This window comes from Pleurodeles waltl, chromosome 12 (genome assembly GCF_031143425.1).
Source record: "Pleurodeles waltl isolate 20211129_DDA chromosome 12, aPleWal1.hap1.20221129, whole genome shotgun sequence".
Taxonomy (NCBI): domain Eukaryota; kingdom Metazoa; phylum Chordata; class Amphibia; order Caudata; family Salamandridae; genus Pleurodeles; species Pleurodeles waltl.
This window is the reverse complement of record NC_090451.1, coordinates 207,284,847-207,303,616: the sequence shown is the minus strand read 5'-3', so window position 1 is coordinate 207,303,616 and position 18,770 is coordinate 207,284,847. Positions and strand designations below refer to the sequence as shown.

At 45.4% G+C, this 18,770-nt stretch overlaps 1 protein-coding gene across 2 annotated transcripts in view; it reads left to right on the top strand.

Moving 5' to 3' along the window:
- Positions 1 to 18,770, top strand: part of ANKRD11 (ankyrin repeat domain containing 11) — a 1,021,414-nt gene that overhangs the window by 885,952 nt on the left and 116,692 nt on the right. For both annotated transcript variants that reach the window (XM_069216659.1, XM_069216660.1), the window contains exon 9: positions 18,067 to 18,214. In XM_069216659.1, coding sequence (XP_069072760.1) covers positions 18,067 to 18,214 — 148 coding nt within the window. The remainder of the gene's footprint in view (positions 1 to 18,066; positions 18,215 to 18,770) is intronic.

Below are 18,770 nucleotides of genomic sequence, written 5' to 3'. Positions count from 1 at the left end.
TTCTATAACATTATTTTTTTATGGTGACTGTCTCTTATTGCATATTCACTATTTTACCTCCTTTCCAAAAAATCTTTTCACGTAAGGGCTTTGAGAAGTCTTCTGTTACGTCTCGCATGCAAAAGCATTAGGGTCTTTTAATTTAAATTCCCTTCCCACCTAAACTTTTGTAATTCTGGAGACCCTCACTCCATGAATTCAGAAAATGACTTTGCACCCTCATTCCTGATCAGATTACAAGTAGGTTGACTGTATGGTTATATTTCTTGGGGCTGACCATTTCCTGAGCCATTGCATGAAACCTCTGTTCTACTTCTACTACATTCCAGGCTAGTGGTGTGTCATCTTCCTGTTTACTAATTCTTATCTCCATTTTTCTTACTCTTCTATACCAGCTCCTGTCTGAATCACTTTGCTCATGAAACTAAATCTTTATTGGTAAAGTTAATGTACTTTAACTGTGATCATTGTTTTTATTTAATGAGAGATGAAGACATCAGTGATTCGTTCTTTGTTCTACGTAAAGGCACATGATTTTGACCTTTATTTCACACATCTGCCATTTTCACTTACTGGCAATAAGAGTGATGTTTCTTTGAATGTGCAAATGTGTAGCTTACCAATTAAAGTCCGAAAATAAGCTCAGAACAAGAATACTTCTGTATATTTGAGCTCATCTAGTTCTCCAACATATGTTCATTGATAAACATAGCAGAGATAGCCCAACGATGAATGGACTCCTGTTGCACAAAATAGTGATTGTTTTATCCTAGTAGTGGTGTGGAATGACTTCTGAGGAACAATACCAAAATGAAGTTTGCACCACAGTGAGGCTGTATTTAGTACAGTCAAACAGTTAAAAAGAGCTTGCTACCACAGTAAACTTACTCCCGAGATGTCACTTCCTCTGAGACGGGGAAACCCCAAGGATTTCTAAAAGAACCCTCACCCACCAACAGTAGTTCGAGACTTGCTTCATCATATTTTTCCCACCCAAGATTGCTAATGTATCTGGGTGTGCTAAGACGCCTGAGTTACCGTGGAACGGGTTTGTATTTGGGAAACTCGTGAGAAAAGATGATTTTGAAATTGTCTTAAGGTCGACAGCCAATGAAGGTATGCGTTAATAATTGTAACCCTGGGCAAGTTGTAAAAACAGTGGTGGATGTTTTATGAGAAGTGAATGATCTTGCACATCCTTAATTTTGGTCTACATGTTTAAGCCATTTCTAGCAAGTGCCCACTGGATCAGTATGTTTTTTTACAGGAATGGTGCCACGTGCGCACTGAGACATGCAGCTGTGAACTGAATCGTAACTTGCAATAAACCGTATCACTTCTTGGGAATTTTCTGTTAGTACAAAATGAGAGAGATATTATGATTACATGGTAGCAATAGATAATGTAGAACGTAGGTGCACTGCCTATGCGACGTGCATAAGCCATGCAGTATGACCCACACATGCTGGAATCTCTGTCTTACATTGGGAAATACCCAGTGAGCAATCCTGATCAATCCGCCTCATTAAATATCGTGCTGTGAGTTGTGTTACACTGCTAATATCGGCCTGTATTGCAGCGTGATGTCAAAGGGCATGCATTGTGTGTTTTTAGGTCGAGCATACCAGCGCAAAATCTCTGCTCTTCTCAACGTGTAATCTATTCTGTGGACTTTAACCACACACATCACTTTCATTCGTTCCTGCCTTTCAAAAATCCCTCGTCGTTGTTGGTAAATACTTTTCTAGTCCTGCCTTGAGGCTGTTTTGTTACCGTCTTGGCGACCTACTGTTACATGGATTATTGCACAATTGACCGAATAGCTTTGTGTCAATGCCACTATTTTTTTCTTTGGCCTTGCCGCTTCACACTCGTGGTATGTTGTTTCTTCGTCTTAGTTGGTTTAAGGCATCTTGCTGTTTCTTTGCGATGTCTGTGAGGTCTTTTTTTTTAATTTATTTTACATTTTTGGCAATTTTATGTAGTGCAAACTCAACACAAAGTTATTGTACAGCTTTGTTATGTTATACTTGTTATGTTATACTTATTTATATAGCGCCTAACTGCCCGAAGGCCTCGTAGCGCTTGTATTGCCATAGCGGAAGTGAGCTATTTATGTTCGTAGAGGAGTTTAGATTTTAAATAGCCAGGTCTTCAAGTCCTTCCTAAAGGAAGTCTCTTGAGAGTTAGATCTTATATTGAGAGGCAGGCTATTCCAGAGCAAAGCACCTTGATATGCCAGTGATCTTCCTCCCCATCTTGCTTTCTTCACCGACGGTACTATGATCAAGTTGGCTGATGAGGATCTAAGTGGCCTAGTTGGAGTATAGACCTGAGCCAGTGTTTTAAGCATTTCAGGACCCTTGTTGAAGATGGCTCTGTGAACATGGCACAGGGCCTTGAACTGAATTCTCTCCTCTACAGGGAGCCAGTGTAAGGACACGATTCCTGCTCGTTTAGAGTGTTGCTTGGGGATGTTTAGAAGCAAGCGTGCAGCAGCATTCTGTACCCTTTGCAGTCTTTGGATAACATATTTAGGTGATCCTATAAACAGGGCATTGCCATAATCAATCCGAGAGCCTATCAGCGCCTGAATAACCAGTCTTCTAGCCAGAAACGGTAATAGCGTTAAAACCTTCCTCAATGTCCTGAGCAGGGCAAATGAAGTGCCTGCTACTCTGTTGGCATGTTGAGCCATTGATAATAAGGGATCCAGCCAGATGCCCAAGCTTTTGATAAGGCTTTTAGGAGGAGGTAGGGTGGGGGCTCCGTCTAGTAGGCTGGAATTAACTATGGGCATCTTTCTCCCAAAGAACAGCACCTCAGTTTTTTCGTCGTTAAGCTTCAGTTTGCTTCCCGACTTCCAGGTAGCCACTGCTTTCAGGCAAGGCCCTAGTGCCGTACCCATATCTGGGTGAGCTTTAGAGAAAGAGACAACCAACTGGGTGTCGTCTGCATACGAGACCAGATTTAGTCCAAATGGTTCCACGATCCCTGCCAGAGGCCGCATATAGACATTAAAAAGAAGCGGGCTCAAGGCCAACCCCTGAGGGACACCACAAGTACTGAAGGTACGCTTAGAGATGTAAGATCTATCCAGCACCTGAAAGGATCTACCATGTACAAATGAGCGGATCCATTCTAGTGCGGTGCCAACGATTCCACATCCCCGCAATCTAGCTATGAGGATGTTTAGATCAACTGTATCGAATGCCGCGCTCAAATCCAAAAGGATGATCGCGGTTTCAATTCCTTTGTCCATCCTTTTTTTTGCTTCCTCTGTGATGGCAATCAGTGCGGTTTCTGTTCCATGCTTAGGCCTGAAACCCATCTGAGTGGGATGTAGGAGTTTTCCTTCTTCCAACAGCTTAGACAGCTGAAGGTGTACCTGCTTCTCCGTAAGTTTAGCCATTAGAGGCAGCAGTGAGACAGGTCTATAATTATTCAGTAGCCTCGAATCTAGATTGGATTTCTTTAGAAGAGGCTTAACAATCGCCTGTTTCCATGAGTCTGGTACCATACCAGAGACTAATGAGGTATTAATAAGTTTGGTAATTAATGGGCCTAAGACTGGTAGTCCCATAGCTAAGATCTGGGGGGGGGTGCAGGATCCAACGGGGAACCTGATTTTGTTGAGTTCAGTGATTTTACCACTACATCCAGACTAGTGGGAGTAAAGTTTGTTAGTAGGATATCCTCCTGCACCTCCTGATACCTCGTCTCCTGATCTTTAGTTTGGAAAGTGGGGAAAGCTTCATAAATATTCTGAATTTTGCTTAAAAAGAAGGTTGCCAGATCCTCTACATGTTGCTGAGGGAAGTCCCTACTTTCTGCCTCCTCAATGGGGTTAATAAGGTCTTTTAAGGCATTGAATATCTCTTTAGGGGAGTTAGCTGCTGCCTCAATTCTTCCAGAGTAGTATGCCGCCTATGTTGCATTGCACAAGAACAAATTCATAATTGTTAGAGAGGGGAGATTAAGCGATTTGCCCATAATCACAGGATGTTGTGCTGGCACTGAGACTCAAACCTTGTTATCCAGCTCCAAAGTGGGCAGCTCTGGCCCTTACACCACATCTTTCTTTCCTAGGGTTCTTTATCTGGTGTGTGTTGGGGCAAATGGGAATAACTCACTTTTTCTTATATAGCGCTTGGTAATACAATTTCTGTCATTGACTAGTGCTGCAAAGCAGCTGCCATTCTTAACAAAATCACTATAATTCATTTGCATTGACCTTGCAGAGATGAAGAGGTGAAAAAGCTATGTCAGGATTGTAATCTGTGACATTCTTGTTCAGTCAAGGCCTCTGCTGTGGGTGCATTAACCAACTGACTCGAGTAGAGTTTAACTCTAGGCGATTGCACGTGCTCTTGATAACCTCCGGAGGGTAACCAACCAAGCACATAGGTTAGTACTAGGCAAGAAGATAGTGAAAGGTGTTGTCTACAAAATGATGGAAAAGGAGTCCTGACTCAAGAACCAAGCACTTAATGTCCTCAAGCTTGATATCAGAAAACGTCTAGCCTTTGGATGTAAATTGAGCCTCTTCAAATAGTTCAGCTAACGTGAACTCAATACAGAGGTATAACAGCGCTTTACATGAGCACTGGTTACGTTACACAAGAACACATTCATTTTTGGTAGCAAGGGAAAATTCTGTGATTTGCTCAGAATCACAGGATGTTGAGCTGGCGCAGAGACTCGAACTCTGTTCCCCAGCTCCAAAGTCGATAGCTCTGGCCCTTATGCCACATCCTCTCCCCTAGAGTTTGTTGTCTGGTGCGTATTGGGGTAGTCTGGGAATAACTTTTTTTTTTTTTTAAATATATAGTTTGATAATACAGGTTCTGCCATTTCATAGCGCTGCAAAGCAGGTGCCATTCTTCACAAAATTGCTATAAATCAAGTGCAGTTAACTTGCCTCTTCTGCTGTTCTCTTTGTATACAGTCAATGTTTTTAAAAGTTAGGCTGGTATTACCATTGTAGAGGAATAATTCGATTAAAACTTTAACACACAGAAATATATGGCTACCCCCTTTTCTTAGCTCCTAACTCTTGACCTCCTCATTCTCTGGGTTAAATACCACAAAGGTGCCTCTGTGGCTTGTTTGGTGCTCTAAAAGTTTAGATAAACACACTAGAAAGTGTTGCATCTCTAGGGTATCACAGCCAGTCTGTAGGAATAAGGCAAAAACACTAACGAGATGGTGGCCTTGCATCCCCTCTCCTGCTGCGACAGGCCTCGGAGGGTTGCTGTGGCACCTGGCATACATCTACTACACTCCAAACCATAACACATAGGTAAAAGACATTGTCATTTGCAATGCCAATAGCTATAACTCGCACAAATGTGAGACCTATTGCATTGCAAAATGCTTTTTTTCTTTTTTTTTTTAAGCTTGTGGTATAAAGCAATTTATTTTAAAATACGCTCCATTTCTAATATATTAGAAGTGCATTCAAAGTGAAAAAAACGTACTTGTGTGAAATTTCCACGCTTGTACTTCTGTAATTGACACTGAATCTGGCGCCTTTGGGACGTAGTCCATGGGTGTCTGATTTTTGTTAATGGTGTGTTTCATTCACACCTCCTCAATTCCTCGTCACTCCCCAAAGGGGAGTGTGTCTTAGATCATTCTGTGGCACAGACTCAACAGAACATAAACAGTGTAAAAGAAAAAAACAGGGAGAATTTAGGAAATCTCCTAGATGGGGACTCTCAGTGACAATAGCTCATGAGGGTGATTGAGGTTTTACACTGAGTCTGTATAAAGTGTACATTTAGACTGATTGCAGTCATATGACGTGGTGCAGTCAAGACCTGTTATCTGTAATAAAATGTGCATTGTCTGTTATGAACTTGAAATTCAAATATGGTGACTGTCCCAATGGGGTGTGTAAAGGGCACATTGAGCCAGTCATAGTCTAGGTGCATTAAATGTAGGGTAATTTTTCCCTTTAAAGAGCTTGAAATTAGATTAAGGGGTCACTGGCCCAATGGAGTGTGTAGAACTTTTTCTGGAGCAGTTTGACACTGGACTGTGCTTCAGGCTGTTCGCTTCTTAGAAGGAAAACAGGGATTTTTCCTATCTCAGTTTGCCTGTGTGTAATATCAGCCATTGTTCAATAATCACCTTCACCTGGTCAGAAATTATATTGAAAGTTGTTACACAGGTGAGAGCAATAGTTGTCATTACGGGTCAAATTCTCTAGTGGTGCCTCTGTTTTGTTATTTTTTGCCCTTTTGGTTTGCAGATTGTTTGGATTTTCCTTTCGGGGTAGCCTCGAGCCGGTAACTTCTCCGTGAGGGTATTGGCCTGAATTGTGAAATCTGAAATTTGCTGCAGTTTTTCCTCAATCTAAGAAATTGCCCATAAAGGACATTTTCCTTCAGGGTGCTAGGGTGGAAGCTGTCAAACCTTAGTAAGTGCTATCAGTTGGCTTGTGATGTTTCAATGTATAGCTTCCCCTGTTCAGCAAAGATGATCATGTTTAAGAATGTGGTGGATTCTATGTCCATAATGTGGGTGAACCTAAGGTAGATGCCGCAGTCATTAATTCATGTGAGAAAAGGGGTGATGGGAGTATTGTCCTCCTCCCAAATAATCAGGATATCATCAATGTACCGCCTCCACAGCACAAACGTTCTTCCTATATGTGGTGTTATTGTGTAGTATATGTTTGGTCTCAAAACTAAATACATACAGACTTGCCACACTAGGGGCAAATGTGCTGCCACTCATGTTCTGAAAGTTTGCGATTAGCGTGTGCCCTTGAATTCATAGAACTTCTTTGTTAGTACTAAGCAGCCACATTTTAGGATAAAATCTTTGGGTGTGTTGTACTCCCACTACCCTTGTTCTATGGCCTCTTGTAAGACTGTTAATGTGATCCTGTGGGAGGCTTGTATAGAGGCTTTCAATATCCAAACTCAGTAGTATAGTCTTCTTTGGGTCATACTCTGTCTTTTAATAGACTTAAAGGTCTTTTGTGTCTTTTAGGTATGTGGATGTACATTGTACCAAGGGTTTAGACTTCACAAAAGGGGGGCAGTGGTTCCTAAAAAGAACCTATCCCTGACACTATTGGGTGTCCCAACGGAGGGGGTGGTGGTTCCTGTTCTTATGGATCTTTAGTAACATAGAAATACAGAGTTTCTAGATTAATGCTAAAGAGGAATTCCGCCTCTTTCTTTTTTAGAGATTGACTTTTTGGCTTCTGCAATCTAAATGAGGTGTTTAGAGTGCACGCTGAGCCTATGATATGTCTGATTGTCCTGATAGTGATTGGTATAGTCAAGACCTTGTCTTCTATAATATGACATCCGGAGGTGGCGAGAGGTCTGTTTCAGCAGAGGGGAGAGCCTTTGTTAGATCTGTTTGCCTCCGCAGAGATCGCACAATGTCAGCTGTTGTGTGCATTGGAGTTTCCAAGGCAGCACTTGCTCGGCCATGCTTTTCGTCTTGAGTGGAACTCAGGCCTCCTTTACTCCTTCCTGCCAATAATACTTCTGCCCGGAGTTCTCAAGAAGTGCAAGAACGACCGGGCCCAAGTCATTCTTGTGGCTCCTGATCCGGCATGAAGAATATGGTATCCTGAGCCTTTGAGCATGGCCATCAATCCTTCAAACAGACTGACCCTTCGGGAGGATCTTCTGTTGCAGCAGCAGGGGATGGTTCTCCACCAGAACCTGTCCAGTCTCTGCCTTCTTGCTTGGAGATTGCGCGGCGACAATTGACTGCTTTTGACCTTCTGCCTGAAGTCTGCAATGTTAACTTGGCAGCCAGTTGTCCTTCCACCAATACAGTATACACCTGTAGATGGAGCACATTTTTGGCATGGTTTACTGACCATTCTGTTGACCCCCCTCTCCGCTCCACTTTGAGGTTCCTTTGTCCCAGCAGGGCTCTGCTCTGGGCACCCTCAAGGGTTGTCTGCCATCTTGACTTTCCTCCGAATACCTGATCAACCCTCTTTATTTAAATCTCCCATTGTTGGAAGATTTCTTAAGGGGTTTTCTCATCTCTTTCCTCCTGCCCCATTCATAAGTGAGATTTGAGCTTAGTTCTTAGCTGTCTGTGTGCTGCTTTTGATCTGCTTCACAACGGTCCACTTCCCCTACTTACTTTAAAAACAATCTTCCTCGTAGCTATCACATCTGCCCGCAGAGTGAGTAAGCTGCAAGCTCTTTCTTCGAAGCCTCCTTTCATCTCTATCCATCCTGACAAGATGGTGCTTCGTATCTGATAGAGACTTCTAGTTGCAGATTCCTTACCTTAGAATTTTCCCCCATGCGTCAGACTGGATCTGGAGATGTTTCTTAGAGCAATACCCTGGCGTGTCGGTAGGTGGCGTCGGTCGACTCCATAGGCGTCGTGGTCGCCGTGATGACGTCGGGAATAGTACATAGACGCCGCCCTCATGCAGTGACGTCAGTTCTTTTCTTTCCGCGCCACGCGCTGATCCGAGAGAGCTACTCGTGGCTATTTTTTGGCCTAATTTGACCTTTTTGTTTAACTTTTTTGGTGCAACACTTGGTGCGTCGAGGATGTCCCCGAAGACCGGGTTAAAGCTGTGCGAGGACTGCCACCGCATGATGTCGGTGACAGATCCTCATCGTGTTTGGCTGTGGTGCCTTGAGCGCGACTACGACACAAAGTCGTGCTCTGAGTGTCGGGCAATGCATCCGAAGGCTTTGAGGGAGAGGTCCCTAAAGCTGATGGCGGCCCAGCACTCGACTCTGCGTAGGTCCTGATCTTGCTCGAGAGGAATGTCTCGGGATAGGTCGCGGAGCCATCACCACTCGTCTTCTTCGAAGTCCTCGGGTCAAGGTAAGAAGAGGAAGAAGTCAAAGTCCCATCGCTCTCCGACTTCACCCCGTCGCTCGGCGGACGCGGGACGAGCGCCCACGCACTGGGCCTCCGTCCTCGGAGCCTACGTCTGGGTCGACTCTGCGCTTCCCTGAGTTTCCTGGAGCCGGAGCGACCCCCATCCAACTCAGTTATACGAGGCCATACGCCTCATCTTTGGGCGTGCCGACCCCGATACTGTGCCTTTGGGCCCAAGGGGTTTGGCTGAGGGGCCTTCGGGTTCTGCGCCGGCGGCTTTGGCCCCAGCTACTGATGTCACCTCCGGATCCATGCGTGGATCCCAACCGACGCCAGTCGCACAATTGAGACCTTCTCCGGCGCCAGGTTGTTTATCGACACTCCCGACGTCGGTAGTGCCCACTATCAACGTCAACCCAATTCTCATTCCCGACGCCTCTACGTTGGAGCGACGTCGGCCAACACCCCCATCGGCTTCCGTGGGCCCTATTCGCCCGATGTCGGATTCTGACTCATTTTCCTATGGGTACGAATAAGGGGAGGAATTGGAGGGGTCCCTGGACCCTTATGAATACCAGGAAGACCCTACTGTGGACTGGGCACAGGACTTGGGTGAAGCCAGTGGTCTGGATACTTCTCATGACGCTGGCATGCTGTCTCCTCCTACCGTGGCTACGGCAGAGGGAGCTACCTATAGTATAGTGGTTAGTAGGGCGGCTGAGATCCTTGGCCTTGAGCTACCTACTGTTGAAATCAGGTCTAATCTTCTGACGGAGGTGCTTCAGCCTGGGGAGTCTTGTAATCCAGGCGTCCTCTTGTTCTGGCGCGTTCCCTTCTGCACCCCGGGATAGAGAATCCAAAAGGCTAGAACAATTTGGTATGAAGTTGTTTTCTTCCTCCAGCCTAGCGCTGTGGTCCGTGAACACCGCATGCCTTTTGGGCCATTAGTCCCACTCACTGTGGGATACGGTTGTGCAAGTCCTGCCGCAGATACAGTAGGAGGCCCGTGCTATCGTCTCCCAATCAGTCAAAGATGGGAGAGACGCGGCAAAGTTCACGATCGCTGTGGGCTGGATACGACCGACTCTCTGGGCAGAACAGTTGCAATGACAGTGGCCTTACGGCACCATGCCTGGTTACATACTTCTGGCTTCTCGGGGGATGTCCAACAGTCACTCATGGACATGCCCTTTGATGGCACCCGTCTCTTCGGAGACAAAGCGGACTCGACCTTGGAGAGGTTCAAGGATTCCCGGGCTACGGCTCGGTTCCTTAGCCTTTCTTCAGCCACATGCCCACCACAGTCCGCTTTTCGTGGCCACGGAAGGGGCGCCCTGTCGCGTCCTCAACCTAGGCACCGGGCTATGAACCCTGGACAGCCTATGCGTGGCTAGGGGCGCAGAATCCCACGTGGCCGTGGGACAGGGAACCAGAGGTCTGTCCTGTTCACCTCTGCCCTGCAGCAGCGTCCAAACCTTCCTAGTCCGTCCCCTCACTCCCGCCCAGTTGGTGGCAGAATCTGCCATCACCTGCCCCACTGGGAACATATAACCACGGAGCGGTGGGTTTTGCAAATAATTCGGAAGGGCGACTCCCTCCCTTTTGAATCTGCACCACTGCACATGCTACCATCCTTCCATCACCTTTTGGAGAATCATTTGGTGCTTCTCCGCCAGGAAATCGCAGCTTTTTTGGCCAATGGAGCTATAGAACGGGTCCCTGTGCCAGAAGTAGGTCGTGGTTGTTATTCCCACAACTTTCTGCGCCCTATCCTAGATCTTCGGGACCTAAACTACTTCAAGAAGAAGTTTAAAATGCTCACCCTGGCTCAGGTTCTGTCTGCCTTGGACCCAGGAGACTGGATGGTAGCGTTGGACTTGCAGGATGCTTATTTCCACACCCCTATCCTGCCTGCCCACAAATTTTACCTACGATTCGTGGTAGGTCATGAGGACTTTGTTTACAGTGCTCCCTTTCGGCCTCACCAGTGCCCCTCGGGTGTTCACAAAAGTGATGGCGGTGGTTGCAGCTCATCTGTGCAGGTTAGGGGTCTCAGTCTTCCTCTACCTAGACTGGCTGTTGAAGGCGCCTTCGCCCCGGACAGTGGTCTCCCACCTTCAGACTACGGCGGACCTCCTGCACCAGCTGGGGTTCACTATCAACGTGCCGAAGTCACACCTGACTCCCTCTCAGAAGCTACCTTTCATCGGAGCAGTTCCGGACACAGTGCTGTTTCGGGATTATCCTCCCAAAAAGTGAGTCCAAGACATTCAGGCTATGATTCCGATCTTTCAGCCTTGGTCTTGGGTTTCGGTGAGAGACACTCTGAGGCTTCTGGGCCTCTTGGCCTCCTGCATCCTGCTAGTAGCACATGCCAGGTGGCATATGCGGGCTCTGCAGTGGGACTTGAAGTTCCAGTGGGCGCAGCATCAGGGGAATCTCTCCGACATGGTCCAGATCTCGGAGGGGACTGTAAAAGACCTGCAGTGGTGGCTTTCGAATCCCAATTGGGTCAATGGCAGATCCCTCTCCCTTCCCCAACCAGATCGCTCTATAGTGACAGATGCGTTGCTTCTGGGTTGGGGCAGCCACATGGGAGAGGCAGAGATCAGAGGCCTCTGGTCTCCAGCGGAGTCGGGACTCCACATAAATATGCTGGAGCTCCGAGCGATCAGACTTGCGTTGAAAGCATTCCTTCCCTCTCTCAAAGGGAAAGTAGTGCAGGTGTTCACGGACAACACTACTGCCATGTGGTACTCCAACAAACAAGGCGGGGTAGGGTCCTGGACCCTTTGTCAGGAGGCACTACGTCTCTGGACATGACTGGAACATCAGGGCATTACCCTGATGGTTCAACATCTGGCGGGCTCTCAACGCCAGAGCCGGCGAACTCAGCCGCCGACGCACTGTCGATCACAAATGGAGTCTCCATCCAGAGGTGGCACAAGGTCTCTTTCTCATGTGGGGGGAGCCTTGGTTAGATCTGTTCACCTCCGCAGAGAACGCGCAAGGTCAGCTATTTGACACGTTGGAGTTTCCAAGGCAGCACTCGCTCAGAGATGCTTTTCGTCTCGGGTGGAACTCCGGCCTCCTTTACGCATTCCCGCCTATCCATCTTCTGCCCAGAGTTCTCAAGAAAATCAAGAACGACCGGGCCCAAGTCATCTTGGTGGCTCCGGACTGGGCTCGAAGAGTGTGGTATCCAGAGCTATTGAGCATGTCCATCGATCCTCCACTCAGACTGCCTTTTCAGGCGGATCTCCTGTCGCAGGGGACTGTCCTCCACCTGAACCTGTCCAACCTCCGCCTTCATGCGTGGAGATTGAGCTGCAACAGTTGACGGCATTTGCCCTTCCACCCGAAGTCTGCAATGTTATCTTGCAGCCAGGTACCCATCGACTAAAACTGTATACGCCTGTCGGAATAAATTTGTGGCATGGTGCACCAACAAATCTGACCCCCTTTCTGCCCTTCTTTCAGAGGTTCTTCTGTTCATTCTTTCTTTAGCCCAGCAGGGCTCTGCATTGGGCACCCTTAAGGGGTATCTGTCTGCCATTTCCGCCTTTCTTAGGCTTCCTGATCAGCCCTCACTCTTTAAATCGCCTCTTGTGAGTAGGTTCTTGAAGGGGCTCACCCACTTATTTCCTCCCACTCCCTTCATCATGCCTCAGTGGGATCTTAATATTGTACTTACTTGATGTGTACCCCCTTTGAGCCAATGCATAATTGTCCCTTGCGGCTCCTCACATTTAAAACAGTTTTTCTCATCGCTATCACCTCTGCTCGCAGGGTGAGTGAGCTTCAGGCCCTTTCTTCAAAGCCTCCATTACTTGTCTGTGCACCCTGACAAAGTGGTGTTACGCACTAGAGCGTCCTTCCTTCCTAAGGTGGTTACACCATTTCATGTAGGCCAGTCCATCACATTGCCTACCTTCTACGCACCCCCACATCCTTCCCATGAGGAGGAGAAACTCCACCATCTGGGCCCAAAAAAAGCATTGGCGTTCTATCTCAATCGTACTAAAGACTCCCGGGTGGACGATCAACTCTTTGTTGGCTATGTGGGTGCGAAGAAAGGGAAGGCGGTGCAGAAGCGTACCATCTCTCGATGGGTGCTTCTTTGCATCAAAATGTGCTATGCTTTGGCTAAAAAGCAACCTCCTGACGGCTTGCGGGCTCATTCTACCAGGGCCACTGCTGCATCCACTGCGATTGCACGGCGGAGTTCCTGTCCTGGATATCTGTCAGGCAGCTACGTTGGCATCCCTGAACACGTTTGCTAAGCACTACTGTCTGGATAGTCGGGTCTGTCGGGACGGCTACTTTGATCGTTGGGTCCTGCAGGACTTTCTAGTATGATCTTAGTCCGCCGCCCACCACAGAGGATGGCATTGCTTGGGTATCTATTCTAAGGTAAGGAATCTGCAACTAGAAGTCTCTATCAGATGTATAAGTTACTTACCTTTGGTAACAAAATATGTGGTAGAGACATATTCTAGATGCAGATTCCTTACCACCCACCCATCCTCCCCGCATGTGAACTGATTTCTAGGGACAGGGATTCCCCCCTTTCAGGTCCTTAGCTCTGGCGCACAAATCTCTGTGTTCTTAGCGGCTCTGGCATGGAACGTTGTTAAAAGAAACTGACGTCACTGCACGAGGGCGGCGTCTATGTACTACTCCCGACGTCATCACGACGCCTGCGGAGTCGATCGACGCCACCTACCGACTTGCAAGGGTATTGCGCGAAGAAAAATCTCCGGATCCAGTCTGACGCCTGGGGGAAAATTCTAAGGTAAGGAATCTGCAACTAGAATATGTCTCTACCAGATATTTTGTTACCGAAGGTAAGTAACTTGTACAATAGGGCTTATTTTCTGCCTAAAGTGGTCAAGTCCTTTCATGTAGGCCAATCAATCACCTTGCCTAATTTTTACGCACCCCCACATCCTTCTAAGGAAGAGGAGAGACTCCACCGCCTGGACCCAAAAGGAGAGTTGGCATTCTATCTTGATCGTGCAAAAGAGTTCCGAGTAAGCAATCAACTTTTCGTGAGCTATGTAGGTGTGAAAAAAGGTGGGCAGTGCAGAAGAGAACTACAGGGAGTGCAGAATTATTAGGCAAGTTGTATTTTTGAGGATTAATTTTATTATTGAACAACAACCATGTTCTCAATGAACCCAAAAAACTCATTAATATCAAAGCTGAATATTTTTGGAAGTAGTTTTTAGTTTGTTTTTAGTTTTAGCTATGTTAGGGGGATATCTGTGTGTGCAGGTGACTATTACTGTGCATAATTATTAGGCAACTTAACAAAAAAATATATATACCCATTTCAATTATTTATTATTACCAGTGAAACCAATATAACATCTCAACATTCACAAATATACATTTCTGACATTCAAAAACAAAACAAAAACAAATCAGTGACCAATATAGCCACCTTTCTTTGCAAGGACACTCAAAAGCCTGCCATCCATGGATTCTGTCAGTGTTTTGATCTGTTCACCATCAACATTGCGTGCAGCAGCAACCACAGCCTCCCAGACACTGTTCAGAGAGGTGTACTGTTTTCCCTCCTTGTAAATCTCACATTTGATGATGGACCACAGGTTCTCAATGGGGTTCAGATCAGGTGAACAAGGAGGCCATGTCATTAGATTTCCTTCTTTTATACCCTTTCTTGCCAGCCACGCTGTGGAGTACTTGGACGCGTGTGATGGAGCATTGTCCTGCATGAAAATCATGTTTTTCTTGAAGGATGCAGACTTCTTCCTGTACCACTGCTTGAAGAAGGTGTCTTCCAGGAACTGGCAGTAGGACTGGGAGTTGAGCTTGACTCCATCCTCAACCCGAAAAGGCCCCACAAGCTCATCTTTGATGATACCAGCCCAAACCAGTACTCCACCTCCACCTTGCTGTCGTCTGAGTCGGACTGGAGCTCTCTGCCCTTTACCAATCCAGCCACGGGCCTATCCATCTGGCCCATCAAGACTCACTCTCATTTCATCAGTCCATAAAACCTTAGAAAAATCAGTCTTGAGATATTTCTTGGCCCAGTCTTGACGTTTCAGCTTGTGTGTCTTGTTCAGTGGTGGTCGTCTTTCAGCCTTTCTTACCTTGGCCATGTCTCGGAGTATTGCACACCTTGTGCTTTTGGGCACTCCAGTGATGTTGCAGCTCTGAAATATGGCCAAACTGGTGGCAAGTGGCATCGTGGCAGCTGCACGCTTGACTTTTCTCAGTTCATGGGCAGTTATTTTGCGCCTTGGTTTTTCCACACGCTTCTTGCGACCCTGTTGACTATTTTGAATGAAACGCTTGATTGTTCGATGATCACGCTTCAGAAGCTTTGCAATTTTAAGAGTGCTGCATCCCTCTGCAAGATATCTCACTATTTTTGACTTTTCTGAGCCTGTCAAGTCCTTCTTTTGACCCATTTTGCCAAAGGAAAGGAAGTTGCCTAATAATTATGCACACCTGATATAGGGTGTTGATGTCATTAGACCACACCCCTTCTCATTACAGAGATGCACATCACCTAATATGCTTAATTGGTAGTAGGCTTTCGAGCCTATACAGCTTGGAGTAAGACAACATGCATAAAGAGGATGATGTGGTCAAAATACTCATTTGCCTAATAATTCTGCACTCCCTGTATTTCCAGATTGGTGGTTCTCTACATTCAAATGTGCTATGCATTGACAAAGAAGCAACCCCCGGAGGGTCTACGGGCTCATTCTTCCAGAGCAACAGCTGCGACCACTGTGTTAACACGCAGAGTTCCAATCCTGGACATCTGCCAGGCAGCAATATGGGTGCCTTTGCACATGTTTACTAAACACTAGTGCCTGGACAGTCCGGTCCGGGGGGACGTGTACTTTGCCCATTCAGTCCTGCAGTCCTTTTCCTAGGGTAAAGAATCTGCAACTAGAATGTGTCCATTAGTTAAATTGTTACCAAAGGTAAGTAACTCGTTCATTAAGATAGGGAAGGCGAACAAGTTCTCTTCGCGCTCTCTAATTTTGTTATTCAGCTATATTTAGTACAGCACAGGAAACTCTATTCGGACATCTTCTTGTTGAAGAGATATCTGAGTGTGGGCAAGTAGCATGATAGCCCGCATTTCACATCCTGCTATAAACCCACTGTGGTTTGTGATTTCTGAGCCTTTTTCTGGTCTGGTTGAATGTTCAGTGCTCCCAAAGTTTTCAAAACATGCGTCTTCACCTCGGACAAGAAGGCTTTCCCTCCAGTTGTGTTTCCACGAACCTCCTCTTTGAATGCCTCATTTGGCGGTCTTAAAATTGTCACTGAAGTGCACCTGGTGTCACAGGAGAAGGTGAGGTGCCTAATTCATCAGGTTATATTGAACAGATATGTAGAGCCATTACTCCCTCGTTTGCGAAACAGCATGCTGTAAACCTTCTTTTTCGCAGCATCACATACCTCCCACATATATTTTTTTATACTGCCACTATGAGTGACTTCGTTTAGCATGACAACAGCACCCTTTATCTTCCAGTCAAAGGTAATTCTCTCTTTTGTAAATACCCTTGCCTTTGCACTAGGAGTTTGCCCGAATCACAAAGTGAGCCTTGAAGGAACAAAATTCCCTCTGACCTGTGACATGGTCTCGCTCGACCTTGCTCAAGTTCTTTGGGAGTGGAGCGAAGGAACAGGAGTATTATTTATTCTTGTTTGCAGTGTTAATGGCAGGTACACCATGCAGAAGGGTGAGGTCTCCGTTCTCATTAACCCAGCACAGTTTCCCTTAATTTGTCCCACTGAACTCCCTTTAAACATGATTTGGGAGTTTTGCAAATGTAAGATTAGTTTACTCTAATTATTAATCCACCTTGAGCACTTTATTCCCTCGAAGCAGCCTTTGGTCAGCTATAGAGCTGTGCAAACATGTTTTCCTGTTTCAAAACAGTGACGAAACTTGTAGATTCTGTCATGCTTTTCTGCGTGCTATCAAAAAGACCACCGACCACGCCAGGGAAACGTCATAGGACATTCCATTAGCACAAAACTGATCACTTATTTTATTCTTATGCATGTCTGCATTCAAGAGGATTGAAGAGCAGCAAATATTCATTAGGCATGTCTTGCCTCTGATAGAGCAGATGCGAAAGTAGGTTGTTCTTTAGTGTAAAATCTTTTTGGAAGATTAGTTGTACCTTGTTCGCTTTCACCTACTATTTGGAATGTTACTGGATTTCTGACTGACAATGTTTGTGAATAAACTTTGATTCTATTCTCTGCTCATGAAGATCTCACACTGGAGTAGTCATTACCAACATCTTTCCAATGGTACAACCCCAAAATACCATTTCATATCCTGAAGAACTTCTATTTATAAAAACAATTACAAGCCAGTTGATTGCTGATGACATGATCATGGAACTGATGTTTTATCTACTAACTTGTTTGCCTGATAGTCACTGTTAAAGAGCCTTCTCCTAACAATTTGTGGGCAAAAAACATTTACAGAATATCTGCAGGATATCTGCAGGTCACATTCTATAACCATGCTTCTTCCTTTAAGAACATTCATTGTGCTACTTTTCTTTGCCTTTGGTAGCACAGGTCTGTAGGTGAGGCAGCTCCACAATAATAAGGAGCACACACAAAAAACGTAATGTGAACTGACCTAAAAAAAAAACTGTTGGCAGCGCACAAAGATTCTTGCAACATATCAAGGGGTTTTGGAATTCTTTCTGGCTTTTCCACTTTTTAATGCTTCATTTATTATTGTCACAAAACCAATTATATGGTGGTGTAAGGAACCCTAGGGTTCCATAGCATCCTGCTTGGGAAATGCTGAGTTGGAGAATTAAAGGTAACAAGTTTGAAATCAGTCATCTATGAGTATATATGTTAAATTTGAGGATTGCCATACGAAACCAGTAAAATACTTCACCTAAGTTAACCAAAGAATGAACTGAGGCTAACTAAATGGATAGCACGTTGTGAAGCTCTCTAGCGCCCTGCTATCTCAGTGATAATGCCCATAACCATTGGTGCATTTCTAGCCTTTTATTTCTATTGTTGGAGCCGTGAAATGAGGTTTGCAGTAGTTTAATAGGTATATGACTAGGATCAAGTTCAAGCAATCCACCTTACGGTTTCAGTTAAACTGTTGTCATCCGTTTTCTAGTCTTGTCACAAAGTGGGGGCAAGATTTGCAAACATTCCTAATGGAGTTCAACCGCTAATTTTTTATTACAGGTCGTAAAATTGTTGCTGCGATATGGAGGGAACCCTCATCAAAGTAACAGGAGAGGTGAGACACCATTGAAAGTAGCTAATTCCCCAACAATGGTGAATCTGTTGCTGGGCAAGGGCACCTATACATCGAGTGAAGAAAGCTCCACAGGTGAGACATTAGTTTGTAGTGCAAAACAGGCAGGAGCCTGGTTCAGTATTTGTGATCAGTCTGTAATATAATCAAACTTGCTTGTCTTTTAAGAGGATATATCTATGAAACATGTCCTTTAATGTCGTATTGGTTTTCTTTATTGTACCTAAATATTGTTATTGTTAAGGGACTGCTGTGTTTGCTCTAAAGATGTGAATAAATTAGCAATGCAGCCAAAGTGGAATACTTTCAGACATATTCATTTTTCTAATTCTGTTTGTGAACAAAGAAAATCTAGTCACTCATATTACCTTTTTTATCCAGAGAAGTTATAAGCGTGGCATGTTGACCTGCAGTGTTCGTCACTACCATACCAAATCATACCAGATATTTAAATTTCAGTACATGTTGAATATGTCCCTTCATCATTTGTTTATAAAGCCTATTCCTTTACTGTGGATTTAGAAATTGCATTGTCCTGAACCTTTAATCAGCTTGGCGGTCACCTTTGTGAGGTGTGATAACCACCATCCAGTGTTTTCTGGTGTTTGAGTCTCTATTCTTAGTCTGTTCT